Below are 24,188 nucleotides of genomic sequence, written 5' to 3' on the forward strand. Positions count from 1 at the left end.
CTTCCACATAGAAATTCATCGATATTGGGATTCTGTATTTTCTCGTCTGTTTTACTGCTTATCTTTGTCTTCTCCCACACTGAACCAATATTGATTTATGTGACATATTATAGAATGATTCAAACAGCATTAAAGGATTGCAAAAGTTTTACTCAATAACTTTATGTTAATATGTAGTAAAACCAAATTTATAAATGTTATCAAAGTTATACCTATAATTTCATGACACAACCTATGTGTCCCCCATGTGAGAGCACATCACTCAGGATTTTATGTCATCCTAGTATCTTCAGGTCATTAGAACTACATTCTGCTTCTTCATTTAATCAGTGTTCAGAATGTGACTAGAAACTTTCTTGGATTGATAATATAGCAATCAATATTTTTAAAAGTTTGAGTGTTGGGTGGGGGTGAGGGGGTGCCTCAGTGGCACAGTTGCTTAAGCATCTGACTCTTGATATTAGCTCAGGTCATGATCTCACAGTTCATGACAATTCATGAGTTCGAGTCCTGCAATGGGCTCAGCACTGATGGCATGAAGCCTGCTTGGGATTCTGTCTCTCCTTCTCTCTGCTCCTCCCCGACTTGTGCTCTCTCTCAAAATAAATAAATAAACTTAATTAAAAAAAAAAAAAGCATAGTGAGAGCCAAATATTTAGGCTTTTGAAAGAATTTATAGTCTACATGTTAATCCTTTCCTTCTATAAGAAACTGAGCAATATATTTGAAAGCAGATTTTGTTTGTATTAGGTGAATTGAAAAAAATAAAAAACCTAATGGAATTTACATTTGGTGAATACAATTAATGTATGGACCATTAATTGAAAAAACAGGTTTTCAATATAATGTAGTTTTCCTCCTACACACAAATGCCATTGTGACTTTTCTTCTTTAAAATTTCTCCTCACTTACCACTACCATTCCTATCACTACCTGGATACTGTCCTGCTTGTTTTGTTTATAATCACACTTTTTAAAAAAAAATTACTATTATTGGTGCATATTTAAAACTTATCAAGCAAAATAAATTGTATTTAATGGGATTAATACAGTGAATCTCTACATTTATTAAGATCCAAGTTTAGGGAAATTAGGTAACTTGTTCAAAGGTACACAGTAATCTTTGCTTTTAAACTTACATTTATTCAAAAAGAATATCATTGTTCTGTTCCTTAAAGTCACAAACTTTCAAATATAACCTTTGGATTATATTACTAAATAATTAGCTAGCTACATGTACTATTTATAGATTTTCTTCAAGCCAATTAATATATTTATCACTTATTCTAATGCCTACACGTAAGTAAAATGGTGTTGTCATGAAAAAAAGTGCTCCATGGACCCCATCCTCTATGTGGTCATGAGAAACGTTAACTGCAGCATTTCGAAGTCGTGAGACGTATATAAGTCCATCATCTCTTAGGATATCATGTTCACAGGTGATGATATAAGTTAGTGGCAATTTTTCTAATTGGGAATCAGTGACTAACAAGGGTGATAACCTGCTATCCAAAAGTACTGGATACGAAGAGTTAAGCTTCCCAATAATTGGTTCAGTATATATGTGATTCCTTCTATATTTTTCAGGAAGAAGAGTACTCCAGTTAACCAACTTGAACAGATGTCTTGATCCATGGGGCATATGTTGATTTTCTCTCACTGCTTGGGGCAGTGCTTTATCCTTGGTCAAGTACAGGCATCCCATTTTAATTGCCATATCCCTTGACAGAATCGGACCATGCTCATTTTGTCGGTGAGAGGGCATTAAAACATCCACCGCCTGCAAGCCAGGGTAAATTAAAACTTGTGCCTTAACTTTATTTTTGAATTCTGGATCATTTTGTACCTGAAAAAAATTGATAATAAAATGTGAAAAGACTCCAAACTATACGATGGGGAGGTTTTACTCCAATAATATGAGCAGTTATGATGTAAATAGTTACAAAACCAATACAGGACCTAATGGTTATTTCTTTTCATAATACTTAGACTTTATTTTAAGGGCATTAAAATGCATGCATCAGCCTGCTTTCAGCAGTTATGATACACATATACATCAAACACTTACACATGTTTATTCATATATGACCATGAAATAAAATTATAATAATGAGATTCTTAGAGAAGATTACGAGCTATGTTTAAAAATCACTTTTTGATCTAAAGTAACCTGAGAAGAAAGACTCTAACAATAAAATATGAATGCTCAAACACACATACTAACTAAATTTAGAAGGAGTTGGACCAAGTTAAAGGAAATATTCCTAATATACAAGTTGCCTTCTGGAGAACATAATGTATTGTGATGGTAAATAAGCAGAGGAATTTATGAAAATTTGAAGGGCAGGCAAAGACATGGAGCATTGTATCTGGAGTTTCTCTTTCTTACCAGAGGTACGAGATATCCTAAGCTCTCAGTGATGGGGTGAGAAAAGCTACCATATATTTCCCGTTCCTTCTCTCTTAGTCCTAAACACTACAGGAGAGTTAATTTCTCAAGAAAAATTACCTGAGCCACAGACCAGCTTCTACAACTATGACATCTGGGCAAATGGCTATTCCTGCTGCCATAGCACATGTAAGTCTAGGTATCTGGAGAGTGATTTTGAAATCCAATCCCCTCACCAAAGTAGGTGACATACCAAATGAGGCAATTAACTGTAATCTCAGTAGTACCTCACAAGAGGAAATGATATCCAGCCAACTCTAAAATGTATACTCATTGTATAGTCAGTGCCACAAGTTCATAAAGAAGCTAAGACCAATTTCCCTAACAGAATCTCTCCTATGCCCTTGATCCCTCCCTAGCATCCTCAGACAGATAATTTTCTAGAAAAAAAAAATGGATCATCTCATAAACTGAGTGGAAGAAACGGTGACCATATAAACAAAAATGAAGCAGATAGATTCAACAGATACATTCTCAAGCTAGTAAAAGTGATCCCACAAAATAAGTAAATAGATTCTGCTGATTGTAAATGTATATGTCCCTCTTCTTATGCTAATTTTGTTCCATAAGTGGTTTTGGGAGTAGGAACTATGTGTGGGGCTGAATTCAATTTTCAAATATATCAATTGTTTGGATGGTTATTACTTAACTATACAAAGCAATAGTTTAGCCTAGGCCATTGTTCTTCTTCATCACAGTAGTGATTCTTCCATACAAGCATGGCACATGCCCCAAATGCTATCTGATGACATTCTACTGGATTTAAAACATGGATTACAATAATGCCAAATGCTTGGAAGATTTTACAATTTAGCTAAGTAGAACAAAAAAAATCCCTTGTGATATTCAATAGTAGTTCCTAGACATTGTCCTATTTTTCTGAAACTTGATGGCTGAATCAAATCCTTATTTAGCAATATATGTAGTCTCCCCTTAATGCCTCTAAAGCCACATCTGTCTACAGAAAAAATTATGCAAAAGGACATTAGGTTGGTTTTATATATTTGCCATTTCACAGTGTAAAACACAAACCAACTTTGGAAAATGGCATGGAGGTTCCTCAAAAAATTAAAAATAGAACTACACTAGGACCCAGCAATTGTACTACTAGGTATTTATCCAAAAGATACCAGAATGCTGATTCGAAGGGGCACAAGTACCCCAATGTTTATAGCAACGCTATAAACAGCCAAATTATGGAAAAAGCCCAACATCCACCAACTAATGAATGGAAAAAGCAGATGTGGTATATACATACAATGAAATATTTCTCAGCAATCAAAAAGAATGAAATCTTACCATTTGCAATAACGTGGATGGAATTAGAGTATGTTATGCTAAGTGAAATAAGTTAGTCAGAGAAAGACAAATTCCATATGATTTCACTCATACATGGAATTTAAGAAATAAAACAGAGGAACATAGGGGAAGGGAAGCAAATTAATATAAAAACAGAGAGGGAGGCAAACATAAGAGACTCTTAAATCTAGAGAACAAACTGAGGGTTGCTGGTGGGGTGTTGGGTGGGGGGGATGGGGTAAAGAAGTGATGGGAATTAAGGGGGGAACTTGTTGGGATGAGCATTGGGTGTTATCTGTAAGTGATGAATCACTAAATTCTATTCCTGAAATCATTATTATGCTATGTGTTAAATAACTTGGATTTAAATTTTAAAAAACACACACAAGGCCAATAAAAATATCCTAACAAATAAAATGATTCTTTTGTGTTAGAATTATAACATATGTGTACTATCAACATATATAACACATAAAACATACCAGTTGAGTAACTTTTGCTGCCAATGTGCCCCCAGAACTATCACCTGAAATACAGATTCGGGAAGGATCCACTCCATATTTTGCAAGAATGTTATCCTGTAGAAAGAATCTGACCACAGAAATGACATCTTCAAGGGGAACAGGAAATTGATATTGAGGAGCTAGCCTATAGCTTAAGAAAAAAAGAGAAAGTAACAAAGCATATATAATTAAACTTCAGTTGCATGTATCTAAGCAACTCAGTTTAACCAACAGGTCCAATAAACCAAATTGGCCCCACTCTGAAATTTTAATCTCACCAATTGAACCCAGATTTACTACCAACTTCTATTTTTAAAATAAAAAGTAAATTCTGGTATAAAGGTTTTAAAATGTTGGCTCTATGGGAAGATGAGAGAGACAAGGATTGTGTCTTTATCCTCGTAAAATTGCATGTACACTTTTCAGCAAAACAACAATTAGTAGGGGAGATGCTCTGTAGTGTTCATCAGATTCTCAATGTAATTGGTAATTCAAATTTTTTCAGAACCACTGCTGGGAGGACACAAGAGATTTTAAAAGCATCAAATCAGAGAGTAAATGATTTGAAAGTGTCTAATGTAAGAAATTTATTTAGGTTAAAATTCTTCAAGATGACATTCCATGTTTTATATCATGAGCACTACTTAGAAACTTGATTCAAAATAAAATCCTTATAATATTTGAGAAAAAAAACTTTAATTTTAAATGCAAAAAATTAAAAGCTTTGAAATATAAGTATTTAAGTATAGTAAGTTATTTGGCTCAATGGTTGGAAAGTCATTTGTAAATTCAGGCATACTCTACTTCACCCTCAGTATGAAGAATTTTCTTTTCCCATCTCTCCTATAAATTACATAGTGCAGATATACACCTAGAGACTTCAAGCCCAAAACATGTTAGAGTTTCTTGGTAAGTGAGAAGCTAGAAAGTACTTGACATTTGCTAGTCTTTCCAGTATATTTTTGGAAATTCAGAAAAAAATCATGAGCAACTAAGATCTCTCACTCTGACAATGCCTTAAAATTCTGAGATAGTCCCAAATTAAAAAAAAAAAATGATTGTCTTACTCTATTCCCACAACAACAGCACCAAGTTTATTTGCTGTCCATCTATTCAGGAAGTCATAAGCCGTCTGCCCTGAAATGAAAGAAAAAAAAAGAAGAATATAAAAGTGTACCCTGTCAATAAAGAACAATAGAAAACCATCTATATTTGTGGATAATGACTGAAATATGATTGATTAACTGGCGGAATCCCTCTATTTTCACTTTTTCTGTTGCGATGTATTCAAAGATATAAGATTTGATGACTACCACCAAATGGAGAATGTCATTGCAGAAGAAAATATACTTAAAGACAGAGTCATGAGAATGCATAAAGACCTCAGAGAAATAAATGTTAAGCACAAGTGATGTAAGAATTTGGAGAAAAGTGGCGGCATAAACTAAAACCACGAAGGAAAATAACTGGTGATAAAATTCCTTGGGAAATCAGCCAGTGGGTGGGAGTGGGTAAGTTTGAAAAGTTTAAAGAACTAAATAAAAGAGCATTGCAGATTCAAAAGCTACAGAAAGGAATACTGGGAAACATGAACACTTATAAAGTATAAAAATGGAGAAGCTATTTTTGTGTTTGTTTCTATTTGTATTGTTTTGGAGAGGGAGATACAGATGAAGGGAAAGGCGAGAGGCAAAAGGAAGTTCAAAGAAATTTGTTTCACACAACCAAAGGAGTAGAGGGTGAAATGGCCATTTCAGTGAAACAGAAGGGAATGGCCATTCTCAAATTACACAGCTTAAAGAAGTATTCAAAATGGGAAAACAAACTCCACAGTATATAGAAGTGAGTCTGAGAAATAAAAGAGGACTACGTACAGAGAAGGATTTGGGAACAAAGAAGAGGTAGTAGCACTTAGGAGTCAACTGGGATGACATGCTTGTAGGTAGAAAAATGAAATAGAAGTAGTGATAAACCAAATAATAGGAGGAAAGTAGAGAGCAAAGTAGAGAGATTCAACTGTGCCCAAAGATAAAAATGCCTTTTCCTAGGACACAGTTAGAAAGAAGAGAAGCTGAGGATTAATAAGGTGCTAATAATTTTTAAGGACATTTGAAAGTCCTTATGTGGGAGGAGGGGAGCAGTGGTGGATTATGGACATACATCCCTGATAGCTCAGGAGGGATCAGCTGAGGGCTGGAAAGAGTGCTGAAGGTTTACAATAGTCATTGGCATGAAGGAGAGGAAGTAAGGACATATAGAACACAGCATCTTAAAGCCACATGATGAGGCTGCTCACTAGTAGGGTGAGGGTGAACGCTGTGGGTCCTGCTGACAAGCTTAGTTTTGACTACTGGTCCTACCACTTACTAACAGTAGGACTTTGAACAAGTTACTTTATCATTCTCTATTTCTTTATTTCTAAGACTGTGACAATAGTACCTAAGAATGTGCTTACCTAACAAAATAAAAGTTGACCATCCACCTGATTACAGTCGCATATGTAGTAGTCTTGAAACATTAACAGATCATGGAGTCAATCTGGGTTTAATGACCCAGGCTGTGGGTTCTTCAAGGAAAGGAGACTTACCATTAGCTTCTTCTATCTTCTGAGTGTCTTGTAAAACATTCTTTGTGTTTTATGCTGTGTGGTGACTCCATAATACTGACATTCTACAAGCAACTCTGTATATATGTTAATATGTATAACTCAGTGTGTGTATGTTAGAGCATGTTTGAGTTTGTGTCTGTGTGAATGTTTGTGGAATGTATAAGCATTTTAGCTACTCCACTAGCATTTCTTAAAATCATCTCCAACACTAGATGAGGATAGCATTTATGGGAAGAGCTGATTATACAGTTCTATTTTATGTTTTATTTTAAGTTCAGAATTATGCATTGGATTCTAAGTCCCAAAACAAGTATTGTTGTATCACAGTCTACAATATGAACATGTATTTGCTACTTGGAAGTTGTAAATAATATCAGTTCTGACTCAACATTTACAATATCTTGTTCACTTCTATCTTTCTGAACCTGAAGTCAGGTCATTTGCTAATTTCAAAGTTAGGTTTTAAGGTTAATAATTGAATTTGAAATTTTACAACGTCAATGTAACTTTATTTGATAAAGTTTTTCAAAAAACTAAAATCTAATATACTTATTTTCTAAGAAGTTTGTGAAAAATATGTCTAAACTATGATTGGTAAAGTCTCTAAGATACATACACATAGTCACAAACACAAATAACATAGAAATAAAGTTCTGTCAGTTATATATACAAATATATTTGAATATATATCTACATAATATGCAACACACACACACACACACACACACACACACACACACACACGTTTGCTTATATAAGATACACTTACTGCAACTTCCCATAACAAAGGCACCACCATGAATAAAAATTACAGCCCGTCTCTGGCTTTCTGACTTCTTCTTTGGCAAGTACAAACACACTGGAATGTCAGTAAACTTTGTATCCATCACTGTAATGTTTTCATCTGAAATTAGTACTGTATGGTCCAATTTCAGTAACATGGAAAATAATTCCGCATAACTAATAAGACCCATATTTTCCAATAACGTAGCCTGTTAAAAAAATTTCAAACATTGAATATTTCAATTTTAAGTAATACCAAATGCATAGAAAGATGCAACCAAAATGGAAGAAGGAATAATATAACACCCTAGAGTTCTTATTGCACATCCTGACACATATACTATTGTTGCTTCTAGATAAATCTTAAGTATGTTGTATTTTGGAATAAGAGTAATCTCATTAAATGTCATCATTGTACTGTGGCTACTTATTTTTTAATTCTAAACTTTTATCTGAAAAATTATCTGAGAAATAATAGAGTTTATACTTCTTAAAAAAAACTATTTCTTTTTTAAAAGTTTATTTTGAGAGAAAGAAAGCGTAAGTAGGGAAGGGGCAGAGAGAGAATCCGAAGCAGGCTCCACACTATCAGTGTGGAGCTCAAACCCATGAACCGTGAGATCATGACCTGAGCTGAAGTCAGACACTTAACTGACTGAGCCATCAGGTACTCCAGATTTTATACTTCTTTATGTATATAATCTCAATATTTTCATGCTATTTCATTGGTCAGTCAATTTTATTTAAAATTTTAGAAGCATCTGGTTATCACATTACTAATAAAGCTATTTCAGTTATTTCAACTACAAATAGGTTATTTTTTTTATTTAAAAAATGCTTGAAGAAAAAACGCTACTTTAAATAAAACTATCTTTAGTATTTTTGGTAAATTTTATAACATCTTTGTAACATTTCAAAGAATAGTTCACATATAAAGAATCCTGAAATACTGTGGGGACAAAAGAATATTACAGAGCATTTACAATACCTATATGAGGTGGCTATAATTTTACTAGGTGTTAAAGATCATCTAACTCATCTGCTTTAACATTGGGAATACTGACACCTGGTAAGTCCAATTTACTGACCAAAATGAGATAACCAGTAATTAGCAAAGCAAAATGTAAATCTATTTTTCTAGGCCACTGTTACACAAGGCAGGTACTCCTCTACATAAAAGTACTAAATTATGTTTTTTTATAATAACCCATAAAAATGGAAGGAAAGAAGTTATTAAGTACTAGAACAATAGGAAAAGATTGTATAATAGGAAGAATTTGAATTTTAAAAATGACAGTTGTATGAGGAATAATAAGTTGTTGACACGATATGGCCTTAAAGCCGCCATTTTGACATTGACACTTTAAGTAGCTTTAAAATACCATTAAGGTCTCAATTAAAACATATATAGATACACATATATAGAAATATTTATATCTTATTATATATTAGAAATATATGTTATATCTTATATATTGGAATACATATACATTATATATTAGAAGCATGTATCTTATTACATATTAGAAACATATATTTATATAATATATAGTATATGTCTCTATATAGTACTTATATATTTGTATAACATTATTTATAATATTTATATACATTTATATGTCAAACATTTGTCAAGTAGACAGCCATATCTAATCCATAATATATACTTATCTTTAGGGATTGGAAATAGGCTAGGTCAGAGAGATAATACCAAATTTCAAATTCCATGTTATAGACATCTTCTGCCTTTAGAATCTGAGTAGACATAAACATCCCTTATTTTGGTAACAGTGTTCTAGTCACTTTAGGGAGCTACCAACTCCCATTATTTGAAACCTTTGATGAGCCAGTTGATCAAGAATAACCACTCACTAGTTAAGAGGTGAGAAAGTAAACTTAAGGTAGATTTAGTGCACTATCCTTGAAAGCTGGATCTTAAGCAGAGAGACAAAAAGAATGAGAACAATGAGAGATGAGAGAGAGGCAGACACAGAATCCAAAGCAGGCTCCAGACTCTGAGCTGTCAGCACAGAGCCCAATCAGAGCTCGAATTCACCAACCACAAGACCATGACTTGAGCCTAAGTCAGATGCTTAACAAACTGAGCCACCCAGGCGCCCTCATTTTCAACAATTTCTTAATCTTAGTTGAAAATACACCAAGACCTAACTGGTGAAATGATATGCCAAAGTCAGAAAATAACTTCAGGCAACACCTCAGCAAGACCTTGGGATCTTCATACTAGGCTCATTGCACTTTCACTGAGACCCAACTCTCTTGTCACTCATTTATTCCCAAATCTTCAAGAGATTTCTCCAACTTTGCTGGGCTTTCAAATTTAAAATCTTCTCCACATTTTCAGGGATCTCCTTAAAGTGGCATTTGCAATTTTCTTAGACATAATGTTATTGCTTTTTAATGCATATTTTCTTCTATCTGGAATTATTTATTTTTTTGTTATGTGATGCTTGTATTTACCGATTTTTATTCATAAATATTATTTTCCTTGCTTGGATGCCTTTTTCTAGAAACAGAACATTTTACGTATCTCTTTGAGGCAGACATTTTGAAGAAGACACATTCAAACTTTGATGTCAAAATAGAAAATAACTATTTTTTTTAGCTAAGTAACATCCACAGCAGACATCCCCATCTCTTATCACCTCTTGACCCCAATCTCATCATAAGGCAGTCATAAGAGGTAAAATTGTTTCATTGTATAAGGAGATGAATTTGAACAAATGCTTGGAGGTTGAAACATTGAAAGGGAAAAAGTCAATGCTTTGCCAAAATAGTCCTTAGAATGCCTGCAAATAAACATTACATATCCCTTCTCTAGAAAGTTTTTTCAGATGATCCTGATGAAAAGGAGACACTAGTCTAGGAAAGCAACAGAGGAAATGGAGATGCAATGAGAAGACACATTTTTTAGGAAAAATTTATCTTATTTGCTATGTTTGGGGAATTAAGGAGACGAGTGAGTCATTTGACTTTTTAATAACCCATCTGTTTATTTTCATCCTGCTCTCAATAGTCGCTCCAAACCGGTTACTTACTTTACCCCCATTTGTCATTTCTTTCAATTACAGTTAGTTATCATCTGATAAAAGCCAGATCATTCAGGGATAAAATGAGTGATGAGACTCAAGTTATGGCAAGAAATGAAAAGAGATGTTAATTTTCTTCTCTTCCTCCTTACATTACTTATCTATTTTTTTTTTTGCAAGGAAACCATGGACTTAAGTACCATAAATTATTTGTTTTTCCAATATCCATAAGCTCTGGATCAATTTGTCCCAAGTCAAACCATTGAATGATCAACTCTTAAAGATTGTTTGTCAAAGAGTATATTCCGGGGATGGAAATATTTTCCAAATTTACCACAAAGTAGTTTTATACTATATTCTTCCTGAATATATTTAACAAATATATTTGTTTCAAAACATGTATTTATGAATTTCAATATTTTCTTCTCAACTTATTTTTCTTGGAATCTTAAAGAATATATTCATGGTGAATACATTTATGAGTATTATTGAGTTTCATTTGTAATGAAGTAGTTAAAATTAAAGGTTTTGATGGCTTTCTTTGGCCAAGATAAAGCTCACTAAAGCCTATCTCTCCTACTTATTACAACTAAAAACTCTAGACAGAAAAGAATCTACCTGAGCACGCTGAAAGGTAAAACAAAACAAAACAAAAAAGAATTTGAGGAAGTCAAAACTGGAAGAAATATTCATAAGAGAGTTTCACCTTTTTTTTTTCTCTCTTGCCCTCTGGCTTTGACCTGAAGTCACACTAAGCCCTTTAACAACCCAGGAGATGAAAGCAAATATCCCCAGAGAAATCCTTGATTTCCAGGTATTACTGGGAAATACATATCTTATACAGCAGAGTGTGAATGGGGGGAGGGAGGTGGGTCTCATTTTCTTTTCCTTTCTTTTTCTCCCTTTTTCTCTCCTGTCAGGCTCCAAGGCCAGTTCCATCTGCAGACAGCAGCTTTTCCACCGTGGTGAAGGCAGGCATGTAAAACACTGAGCAAAGATTCTCTGCCCAGAGAAATTGTGAAAAGGGTCTTCTGTTATCCAAAGAGTATTAAGGAATAATACATTATTTTTCCTTATTTTTTCTCTCAAAGCTTCACCCTGAAGGTGGACCCAGTTATGTAGAACTGTAAAATATAATGGATGACTAAAACCCTAACTAAAAATTGTCTTTCTGGCCAGAAACACTGGCGAGAGGGAATATCAGAATTCAGAAATCAAGGAAGAAAGGGTGAATGAAATTAACAAATTAATATTCCTTCTGAAATTATTTAAAATATTTATTACTGTTGAAAACAAAATGTGTTAACATATATGGGGGTTAATGCATATAAATACAATACACATGACACCTATATATACAAGTGTCAGGGTAAAGAGACCTATGTGATTGAAATTTTATGCACTATGAAAAGTGGTAAACTATTAAATCTATGTAAGCTATGAAAAGTTACTAGGGTTAAAGAGATGCATTCCATCATTATAAAAATCAATTTACCAAGGCAATAGTGCAAAATAAATAAACATTTATAAACAGAACTCAAAAATACATGAAACAAAACTGAATAAATTGTGAAGAGAAATAGATAATCCACGTAATTATAAATGTCAACACTTCTCACTTGGTAATTGAGGGAAAAAAATAGACAGAAAATCATTAAAGATATAAAATGCCTGAATAACTTTGACATTTATAGAATGAACAAAAATGGCAGAATATAGAACCTTTTTAAATGCATATGGAATTTTCACTAAAATACACCACATTCTAAGCCATAAAACAAATAAACTGGAAGAACTTGAGTTCACAGAAACTATGTTCTCTGACTATAATAGAATTAAGCTAGGATTCAAAAACAGAAGATAGAAAAATTGCCAGATATTACAAAGTAAAAAAAAATAGTTTTAATAAAAATTGTACATATTTAAGGTGTACTACATACTTGATTTGATATGCATATACATAGTGAAATGATCGCTATAGTCAAGATAATTAACATATCTCCTTACAGTTATCTTTTTTGTCTATGTGGTGAGAGCCCTTGAAATCTACTCTCAGCAAATTTCCAGTATCCAATACAGTGTTATTAACTATAGCCATGTTATGAAATATTAGATCTCTAGATTATTCATTCTACCTAACATCTCTTCACTCCTACTACCCACCCCTGGCAACTACCATTCTACTCTCTACTTTTATGTATTAGACTTTGTTAGATTCCATATATAAGTGAGGTCATGTAGTTTTTTTTATTTTTCTGTGTCTGGCTTATTTTACTTAGCATAATACCCTCTGGGTTCATTTATGTTGTCGCAAATGGCAGGATCTCCTTCTTTTTTAAGGCTCAGTAATATTCCATCGTATATATGTGCTTTTTTTTATTCACTCATCCACTGATGGACATTTAAGTTGTTTCCATATTTTGGCTATTGTGAGTAATGCTGGAATCAATTTGAAAGAGCACATATCTCTCATTTTCTTTGGAAGAAGGATCTGGAGGAGGGATTTCTGGATCATATGATAGTTTTATTTTTAGTTTCTTGAGGAACCTCCATATTGTTTTCCATTGTGGTTCTACCAATTTACATTGCCGCCAACAGAGCACAAGAGTCCCTTTTTTCCACATCTTTGCCAACACTTGTTTTTATCTTTTCATAACAGCCATCTGAAAAGGTATGAGGTGATGTCTCTGTGATTTTGATTTTCATTTCTCCAATGATTAGTGATCTCAAGTACCTTTTCATATACCTGTTGGCCATTTATATGTCTTCTCTGGGTGGGGGAATGTTTATTCTGGCTATTTTCCTATTTTTATTTTTATTTTTTTTTCAACGTTTATTTATTTTTGGGACAGAGAGAGACAGAGCATGAACGGGGGAGGGTCAGAGAGAGAGGGAGACACAGAATCTGAAACAGGCTCCAGGCTCTGAGCCATCAGCCCAGAGCCTGACGCGGGGCTCGAACTCACGGACCGCGAGATCGTGACCTGGCTGAAGTCGGACGCTTAACCGACTGCGCCACCCAGGCGCCCCTGTTTTCCTATTTTTAAAATAAGAAAAATTGCTATTGAGTTGTATGAGATCCTTACATATTTTAGATGTTAGCTCTTATCAGAAATGTAGTCTGCAAATATTTTTTCCCATTCTGCAGATCGCATTTTCATCTTGTTTTGCTGTGCAGAGACTTTTTAGTTTGATGTAATGCCACTTGTCTATTTTTGCTTTTTGTTACTTGCACTTTTGGTGTCATCTCAAAATGTCATTGCCAGTGCCAATGTCAAGGAGCTTTTGCCTTATGTTTTCTTCCAGGATTTTTTATGGTTTCAGATTAAAATCTGAAGTCTTTCATCATTTTAAATGGATTTTTGTGTATGGTATAAAACTAGAGTCCAGTTTCTTTTTTTTTTTTTTTTTGCATATGAATATCCAGTTTTCTCAACACTATTTATTGAAGAGATTACCCTTTTTCCATTGTGTATTCTTGGTGCCTTTATCAAAAATTAATAGACTATACATGCTTTAGTTTATTTCTGGACTTTCTATTCTGTTCCTTTGGTTTATGTGTCTTTTTATGCCAATGCCATATTGTTTTTATTGCTATAACTTTGTAATACAGTTTGAAATTGAATACTATGATGCCTCCAGCTCCATTCTTCCTTCCCAAGATTGCTTTGACTATTCAGGACCTTTTGTGGTTCAATGAACTTTAGAATTGTTTCTTCTATCTCTGTAACCAATTTCATTGGAATTTTGATCAGGATTGCATTGAATCTGTATATTTCCTTGTGTGGTATGGAGACTTTAACAATGCTAATTTTCTGATCCATTAACATGGCATATCTTTTTATTTATTTGTGTCTTCAATTTGTCTCATCCATATTTTATGGTTTTCAGTGTAAAAAAAAAACCTCAGGTGTCATAAATTCTCTGGGGAAATTAAAAAATATTTTGATTTGAATAAAATAAAAATAAAACATGTTCAAATTTGTGGCATGTAGCTAAAGAACTGGTTGGAGGAAAATTTATTAAATTAAATTATCATACTAGAAATTAAGTCTCAAATCAAGAGTTAAAGCTCCTCTCTTATAAGCTAGAAAAAATGTATCAAAAGAAAACTAAAGAAATCAAAAGATAGAAATAATAAATATAAGGGGAGCAGAGTTCAATGAAATGAAAACGAATCAAAAAATACAAAAATAGTGACACAAAAGCTAATTCTTTTCAGAGAATAAAATTAATCAATTTTATATGTAGACTGACTAAAAAAATAGAGAAGACCCAAATTACCAAAATGAATATTGAAGGAAGGGATATCACTACAGATCTTATAGACATAAAAAAGATAATAAAGAAATACTTTTAAAAAGGATTTTATGCTCATAAACTTTACAACTTGAGAAATCTACAAATTTCTGAAAGGACACAATCTTCCACAACTTATAAAAAAGAAATAGATAATTTGAATAGTCTATAACTATTTTAAAAATTGAATTTGGCATTGAAAATTTTACAAAAATAAAACTTAAGGCCCAGTTTGTTTCACTGTAAATTATACCAAATATTCAGGGGAAAAACCAATCTTACACAATAGCTACTGGAAAATAAAACACAAAAGAATGCTTTCCAACTCATTTCATTGGGTTGCCATTACCTTGTTACCTAAATCAGAAATATAGTACAAGAAAAACTACAGAACAATATAGAAGCAAAAATTCTCAACAAAATTTTAAATCAAATCTAACAGTATAAAAAGAAGATAATGTATCACAATCCATTGAGTTTTATCTCAAGGAAGCAAGATAAGTACAATATTTGAAAATCAATGTTACCCATGACACTGAGAAAGGAGAAAAGCTATATATCATCTTAACAGATGAAGAAAAAGAATTTGGCCAACCTCAGTATCTTTTCATGGTAAAAATTCTCTGCAAACTTACCATAAAAAGGAACTTCCTTAATATAAAAAGCAGCTACAAAAAATAAAACAAGATCTTATTTAACGGTGAAAGACTGGGGCACCTGGGTGGCTCAGTAGCTTGAGTGTCCGACTTTGGCTCAGGTCATGACAGTTTGTGAGTTCAAGCCCCTCATCAGGCTCTGTACTGACAGCTCAGAGCCTGGAGCCTGCTTCCAGTTCTGGGTCTCCTTCTCTCTGCCCCTCCCTTCCCCTACTCACACTCTGCTTTTTCTCTCTCTCAAAAAGAAATAAACATTTAAAAATTTTTTAAAAATGGTGAAAGACTGAATACTTTTTTTCTAAAAGCTGGAAAAAAGAATGTTTGCTTTCCATCCAACCTAATTCTGGAAGTCCTATTCAGTGCGATAAAGCAGAGGAAGAAAAGGTTATACATATCAGAGAGAAAGGAAAAACAGTCTCTCTCTGCTTTCAGTAAACATGAATATCTAAGTAGAAAATATTACGGGATCTATTAAAAAACTCAAAATGAATAAGCAGGTTTAGCTAAACCATAGGATACAAAGTCAATATAAACAATCAATTTTATTTCAAATTTAGCAATGAATAGAAATCAAAATTTAAAAATACCAGTTGCAACAGTACCAAAATTTAAAATTCTTAGTTATAAATAAAACAAAATACATCGAGGGGCGCCTGGGTGGCGCAGTCGGTTAAGCGTCCGACTTCAGCCAGGTCACGATCTCACGGTCCGTGAGTTCCAGCCCCGCGTCAGGCTCTGGGCTGATGGCTCAGAGCCTGGAGCCTGTTTCCGATTCTGTGTCTCCCTCTCTCTCTGCCCCTCCCCCGTTCATGCTCTGTCTCTCTCTGTCCCAAAAATAAATAAAAAACGTTGAAAAAAAACACAAAATACATCGAGTATTCATATGCTGAGAAGCATAGAACAATGATGGAAGAAATCAAAGTCCTAATTAAATTGAGAATTAAGTTAACTGTCAGAAGACTTAATATTAAAATGTCAATTCCTTCTGAATTGATTTATAGAGTGAACCTAATCCCAGTCGAAATCTCATCAGAATTTTTGGTCACCAATATGATAAATTTAAATTTTCATGGAAAGAAAGATGAATTATAACAACCAAAGAGATTTTGAAAAAGAAGAACAAAGTTGGAAGACTCATACAACCTGGTTTCAAGATTACTAACAAGCTATGATAGTCAATACAGTCAATACAGTATCAGGAAATGCTGGACTCACAGATCCAGGGAGGAGATTAATATCAGTCCAGAAATAAACCAATTTGTCCAATTTATTTTTGACATACTGTATAAGACAATTTAACGAAGAAAGGAAGATGTTTCAACAAATTGGAACAATCAGACATATCCATATGCGAAAAGAATGTACCTTGACCTGTTCCTCACACCTAATACAGAGATTAACTAACAATGGGCCTAATACTTAAATGTAAAATGTAAAACAACAAACCTTTTAGAAGACAACATAGAAGAAAATCTTTGTGATCTTAGGTTAGGTTAGGCAAAAGTTCTTAGACACAATACCAAAAGATAATACTAAATTAAAAAAAAAAAGATAAATTGGACTTCAACAAAATCCAAGGCTTTTGTTGTGTAACTTAAGACAAAAGGGAAGAAACAGACTAAGAAAAAATGTTTGCAAATCAAATACCTGCCAAATGTCTTGTGTCCAGAATAGGACAATGCTCAGCATTTGACAAAAACAAAACAAAGAACCAATTTTCTTGAAACAAAGAAGAGGTTTGAACATACATACACATCACCTCCCAAAAACATGAAACAGCAAATAAGTACATGAGAAGATACACATCTTTAGGAACTAAGGGCATGCAAATGGATATCAATGAGGTTACATTAATTAGAATGGTTTTTAATGCAAAATAGAAAATACTAAGTGATGATCAAGAGGTAGAACTGCTAGAACTACCATATACTGCTGATGTGAATGGAAGAAGAGACAGGATTTTTGGAAAACAATTCAGTAGTTTTATATAAAGTTAAACACACACTGTATAATAACACACAGTATATCCAGTTCTAGGTATTTACCCAATAGAGATTGGAATTTTGGTTCCCACAAAGCCTCTCTATGAATTATCACTAACTTTATTTGTATCCACTCCAAAGTGGAAACAACCCAAATATCCTTCAACTATTCATTGTGGACAAACTGTGACACATTCAAATAATGGAATATTACACAGCTTTAAAAAGGATTTAACTTTTGATACTCTCAACAACATGGATTACTCTCAAATGCATTTTACTAGATAAAATGTGTTAAGCCAGACTCAGAAGACCACGTGCAGTATGAATTCATTTATATGACACCACGGAAATGGCAATGTACAAGGACATACAGGGAGCAGTGATGACCAGGTGTTTAGGATGGGGAAGCTTTACTGGAAGGAGCAGCACAAAGGTGATTTCAAAGGATTATATTCCTTCATCTTGATTGTTGTGGTTGCTACTTGAATCTATACACAACTTAAACCTCATAAAACCGTATAACCAAAAGAACAAATTTTACTATACACAAAGTTAAAATTAAATGTAAAATTTGGCAAGAGAAAACAAAAAAGAGTCTGAATCAAGACTGTCTGGTTTGATTCCCAATTCCACAAATTATCAACTGTAGGTCTTTGGCTGGCTTACTTATTCCCTGTGCCTCATTTTCCTCGTCTTTAAAATGAGGATAATAATAGTGACTTCTTCAAAGTGCAGTTGTAAAAGTTAGGTAATACTTTTCAGGAGATTAAAGTTGGTCAGGGTACACTGCAAATGGTCAACACATTTTAGCTTTCTTCACTATTAATTTATATTGAAAATATTCTTAAATATTTTCACTGCTAGTTGAAAATAATTATAGTGAAGAGCTTTTCAATTTAGTAAATATGTCACTTTAAATCTAAATTTTATAGAGTTTTGGCTCTTCATATCTCACAGCTCCAATGAGTAGATGCTGACTAGCTCTTTATTGAACAATAACCAGCCACCATTTAGACATCATTAAGCAATGTTTAAAACACACATCCCTTTATTGTTCTAGAAAAATTGCAACATGTTGTTTACATTTCTTATTTTGCAAAGGAGGAAACTGAGCCACAAAAGCATTAAGTAGACTCTTTAAAATCTGATTGTCCTTAATGCTCATGCTCTTTTTTCTACTTTTGGCTGTCTCTAATTTGAATATGTAACTGCATAGTCTTATACTTATTCCACACCATTGTATCAAGAACTGTGAGGTTTGCCTTCCTGGCATATATTTTAAAAAATTAAAATTCTCTCCGGGAATCCCTGGAGTTACTATAATTCAGAAATGACAGGGACAAAATGGTTATCCCTTTAACAAGAAGAAGCTGATAAATTATTAGTATAATTAATTCATATGTTTGTATGTAAGCTAATTGTAGTCAGTTCTATTTTTTTTTAATTTTTTTTTCAACGTTTATTTATTTTTGGGACAGAGAGAGACAGAGCATGAACGGGGGAGGGGCAGAGAGAGAGGGAGACACAGAATCGGAAACAGGCTCCAGGCTCTGAGCCATCAGCCCAGAGCTCGACGCGGGGCTCGAACTCACGGACCGCGAGATCGTGACCTGGCTGAAGTCGGACGCTTAACCGACTGCGCCACCCAGGCGCCCCTAGTCAGTTCTATTTTAGATGTGTAATGTCTTAATTCTATTTTGCATCTGATAAAGCAACAGTTGAATTCTATAGCTGCATACTTTCAGAATGTGCTAACACTGATGAGGAAATAAGCTTTGGTTTATTCTGAAGTTTAAGGATATATGAGCTATTCGAGAAGATAACATTATGGTTTCTCTATAGGGCTGGCACTTGCTCATCTATTATCCAGTGAATGAAAAGGTGAAGCATTAGCAATAAAGAGGGAAAAAATGGGGCCAGGGGTGACTCAGCATACTTTGGATTTTGAGCAGTAGACATCTCAAGCTACCTAGGGTGACAGATCTCTCATCTCTTCTGTGTAGCACACTAGGCGGCCTCTTCCATACACCATGCACTATTCTCCTCTCATCATTTACTGTCTGTTGAAGCATTTCCCCTAAAACTTCCTATTGTCACCATCATTCATAGGCCTCAGGAACAGCAGCATGTTTTGACAGGGGAGAAAATATTTTTAATGAGGTAGATTTGAGTTCAAATTCTGTCACTGTCACAAAAAAATCCAAAATCCAGCACCTGAGGATGAAGGGTAGAAAAAAGAAATGGTTTTCAAGGTGTGGTCTTAGAATCCCTGTGGTTCTCTGGTTCCCCCAGAGGCTACAAGACATGTGATGTTGCAACAGACTAAATGCAAGAGCATATAAAATAATCCAGTTATATTTTATAAAGAGATATTAAAAAGATTTGCAAAAATAGAAGACAATGTCACTATCATAACTAATTTTTCTTGTGTTAAAAATATATTCAACTTTAATAAAATTATTATCTATGTTAACCTTTAATGAGCTTATTATTATCACCATCATCATTAAGAGAATTTTTAATGAGGCCAGTTTCTAATTCAGTAAATATTGATAAATATTATAAATATAAAAAAGCTCTTTAGGGTCCTTAATAACTTATAGAGTTCTGTGACCAAAAAGTTTGATAACCACTAAGAAAGAAAAATATATTAAAATAGTAAAGGTACAAAATATACATCAAAATATAAACATAATCAATATAGACATGTAAGTTTTAAGAGAATGAATGAGACGAGGTTCAGGTTCCCTCAGAAATGTCAAATATAATCCAATGATTTAATAACCCCCCAGATTTTCCACTTAGACGATACCATTTCTTTTATTCTTATCAAAACATATGATGGATTTATCTTTAGATATAGACTCTTATCAGCAACAATTTTATCTCCCTCTGCTTTGTATTAGAGATTAAATTGGTTTGTTAATAATTAATATTATTTTGCTAATTTGTTCTAAAAGAAAACCAAAGTCTCTTTCAAAATACTAATTGAAAGAAAGTTTATATGTACTCATAACAAGGTACCCCAGTCCCCCGGCGGGGAAAAAATTACCGTAAGAGAAGTAGTTTTTATAAGAGCATCGATGACCCCTACTTTCCAAGGTTCTTCAACGTTTTCTGGTAACGGTGTATAAATATAATAAGCAAAGAGAATCAAAGTCAGTCCAAAGCACAGAGTTTTGCACCCCATGATATTCTTGTCACAACCTTGTATAGGAATAATTTAATCCACTCCATATATACTGAAGGCTAAGTAGTAGGACAAAGGGAAATGACAAATTCTCTCAAGTAATATCGCCACTTCAGCAACAGTGACCTTACATTCGGTTCCAACATTAACAGTGACAGTAGCAACTGGTTTAACAATTACACACTGTATCTGAAACACAACTCACACACAATATATCCCATCACATAGTCTGACAGAATAGCAAACAATTTAAAATGCTGGCAGAAGTTCTTTCACCTTGGGACACCATAATCATCCTAGCACAATAAATTTGACTGAGTGTCTTAGCAGAGCATAAGGTAAGCCATGAAGTCTGTTTCTCCCATTAGTTTTTTGCAAGGATTAGTGAGGAGTTAAAAAAAAAATCACAAGGTAATACTGAGTCAACCTCAGGGCTAACACCTATGGCATAGATCACTAACAAAATTAAAATTCAAGGTCATCAACTGAGCATGACACAAGAAGAGAAGAAGCCAGGATTCTTGTCCCAAGCTGATAATTAATTCATCCAGTACAGAAACATTTATGGAGAGTTTACCTCATGTTAAATTAATTTATGGAGTCCAAAAATATTTATAAAGTGATTACCTAATGTTATACCTAAAAATTGCAATCCATATTGTTGTATAATCATGGGAAAGTTATTCATTAAGCAAATATTTATTACATGCCTTATAAATACTTAAATTCAGTATTAAGCGAAATGATTATAGAATTGAGCAAAACCTGGTATTTTTCCATTCCTCTGCAGAGCTTTCTCTTTCTGATTTACCTTTCCTAAGACCATTTTTGGAAATTTTATCATAGAGTAATTTGTTTATTTGGGACACATTTTGCAACAGAAGTTGTTATTGTTACTGTAATAATTGATGTGTTATCCCCACACCATAAATTTCTTACTGCAACCCTGCTTTTTTATATATCTAAGCACCAAAGTGACAGGAAAAAGGTCATTCCTCTAAAACATGTTCTAAATTGAGGAATAAGAACCACATCGGTGGAAGGGGATAAGAAGGCTGAAAATAAGCTAAATATGAACAATCCAGCATGTGCATAATGAAAAAGTCAACATTTTAAAATATCAGTCTCATTTTGCATGCCTTCCTCCCTACAAATGTTAAAAGAAACTAATGGGGAGGGGACATCACATTATTAAAGAAAATAACAGTATTAAAGATGGATGATATTACCTACCAAGCAACAGACATAAGACAATAAAATGAGATATGTAAAATACTGAAGGAAAAAAAAGTAACTGCCCATATAAAATGCTATACATGTAAAAATATCCCTCAATGGAGAAAAATAAAAATAAATAAAGCTCATTTTTCACCAGCAGATTCACATTACAAGAAATACTGATTAAAAATAAAAAAAATAATACCAGATAAAAACAAAAATAATACCAACTCGCAAGAAGAAACCAAAATGTATGTGAAACATGGTATGTCTATCTATTCCCATCACTTCTTTTTTACCTTCTACTGGTTATTCACTTAATCCAGTGAAATAAGTCCAGAAAAGTATAATGATGCATCAAGACTGAAAACAATCAATCTTTTTTGCTCTCAGGGGATACACTAATGCACACAGAAAATCTAGGAGACTAAACCAACCAGAAATGAAATGTAAATTTAGCAACATTGCTGAATAAAATAGAGATATTTCAAATCCACTATCTGTTCACATGCTAGTAACAAATAAAGAATAGAAGTTTTAAAGGCAAACGTCGAGAAATCTATTAGTTTCTGGACAAAATAGAGTAATGGAGCAGATCTACCTTTCCTAACATCTATGGACAGAAAAACAAACCGCAAAGAATAATTGAAAATATATGAGGCAATAGTTTTTAAGACAGTGAACATCAGGACAGAGTGTAATTCATGAAAGGTTTGGAATAAGCAAAGTGAGTCCACTTATTGCCCTAGCTTACTGCCGTGGGAGAGTTTCCTGTGGCATAGAGAAGGGAAACCAGAAGCCTGGTGATCCCCTAAGATGAAGAAACAGACCAAGGCGTCCTTAGACAGCACAGTGGCTGTAGTTCACAGGACAGAAAACCATAGCAGAGAGCTGCACACAAAAAGAATTCCTGAGACTTGCAGCAGGGCATCCGTGAGTACTGATTGGCACATGCATAAGGAAAGAATATCTAGGGCAAAGGTACTTGAAACAATGAGTGTTAACAGTGATTAGTACTCACAAAGGGCCAGGAATCAAGTCTGTTCTAAGAGTCATATTGTAAAATCTAAACATTCATGGAGCACATTCATGGGTCAACCACACAGAAGGGCCTTACCTCAGGAGTGGGGAATCATCAGCCCCACACTGAACACTGCTCTGGTTCTGACCAACCAATCTTAAAAGTGAGAAGTGAAAGAGTCAAACTATTAAAAGAACAATCTGCAGCACAGAGAAAGGTAAAATTTATAATTTCTGACACCAATAAAAAATAACCTAGCATGAAAATATGCTGAGGAAAGAAATCCATAATGAATAAACAAATCAATGAATTAAAACTGAACAGACTGGCACAAATGTCAGAATTAGCAGCCAAAGAAAGTATTCAGAATGGCAAACCAGAATGTTCTATAAGCTATATAGAAACATGGAAGGTATAACAATGAGCCAAACTGACCTTCCAGTCTACACAAAATGACACAGACTCATTTATTCCTTGCTTCTTCTAAGTACAACTATCAACTCTGGAAACAATGCAAGAGGTAAACATAGAAAAGCTCTAAAAGTTGGAAAGAAGAGGGTGGACAGATTAGGGCACCCAAGACTAGAGAAAAAACATAGCAGCACAGCAACAGAAGGTGATTCAGGTAGGTTCATTCCAGCCCCAGCTCAAACAATACACCCTATAAACACTCTGTCACCTCCCTTCCCCCTTTCCCTTTTCTTCCCCTCCTCCTTTCCTCCCTTCCCTTCCTTTCTCTTTTCTGTAAGGAATACTTCTATGACTTGGAAAAACATCTGAAAATGCATTTTTATAAATGTAGAAGAAACTGAATTTCCTGGGATGGAGCCTCAGTCTTCCCAGCTGTGCTCTGGGAGTTGGTTGGATTTCCCTGTGTATAAAGTAGATCCTCCAACCAGTTTCCTGGGATGGAAGGTCCCAGTTCACCCAGAAAGGAGAGGGTACAGGTTGGTCTGTGTCTCTGCAGGTTCCATTCAATTCATGGCCCACCTTTTCCCTGTCCTGTTTCCAGTGGAACAGGTGATCAAAACCCACATTCTCAAACTCTTACAGAACCTGGAAGATACACTCAAAAATTTTACCAATTTATCAAGATGGAATCTTAAATTTTTTTTTTAAACTCCAACATG

At 34.0% G+C, this 24,188-nt stretch overlaps 1 protein-coding gene across 1 annotated transcript; it reads right to left on the minus strand.

Annotated features, from left to right (window-relative positions):
* Nucleotides 1–1,127: 1,127 nt before the first annotated feature.
* On the minus strand, nt 1,128–20,857 carry LOC122491841 (arylacetamide deacetylase-like 2). Its single transcript, XM_043595113.1, has 5 exons — nt 20,682–20,857; nt 7,629–7,851; nt 5,319–5,388; nt 4,231–4,402; nt 1,128–1,846 (listed from the first exon to the last, which is right to left on the minus strand). The coding sequence occupies exons 1-5, from the start codon at nt 20,817–20,819 to the stop codon at nt 1,244–1,246; spliced, it is 1,206 nt and encodes a 401-aa protein (XP_043451048.1). The 5' UTR covers nt 20,820–20,857; the 3' UTR covers nt 1,128–1,243.
* Between the last annotated feature and the right edge of the window lie 3,331 nt (nt 20,858–24,188).

Source organism: Prionailurus bengalensis, chromosome C2 (genome assembly GCF_016509475.1).
Source record: "Prionailurus bengalensis isolate Pbe53 chromosome C2, Fcat_Pben_1.1_paternal_pri, whole genome shotgun sequence".
In the NCBI taxonomy this organism is placed as follows: Eukaryota; Metazoa; Chordata; class Mammalia; order Carnivora; family Felidae; genus Prionailurus; species Prionailurus bengalensis.

Bases quoted from the DNA above. Each gene is read 5' to 3' on its own strand.
- LOC122491841 (XM_043595113.1), bottom strand. From the start codon at position 20,819: ATGGGGTGCAAAACTCTGTGCTTTGGACTGACTTTGATTCTCTTTGCT. The intron at 7,852-20,681 runs GTAATTTTTTCC...TTTTTTTAACAG, and splicing joins TAAAAACTACTTCTCTTACG to GCTACGTTATTGGAAAATAT. The intron at 1,847-4,230 runs GTATGTTTTATG...AATTTTTTTCAG, and splicing joins CAGCAAAAGTTACTCAACTG to GTACAAAATGATCCAGAATT.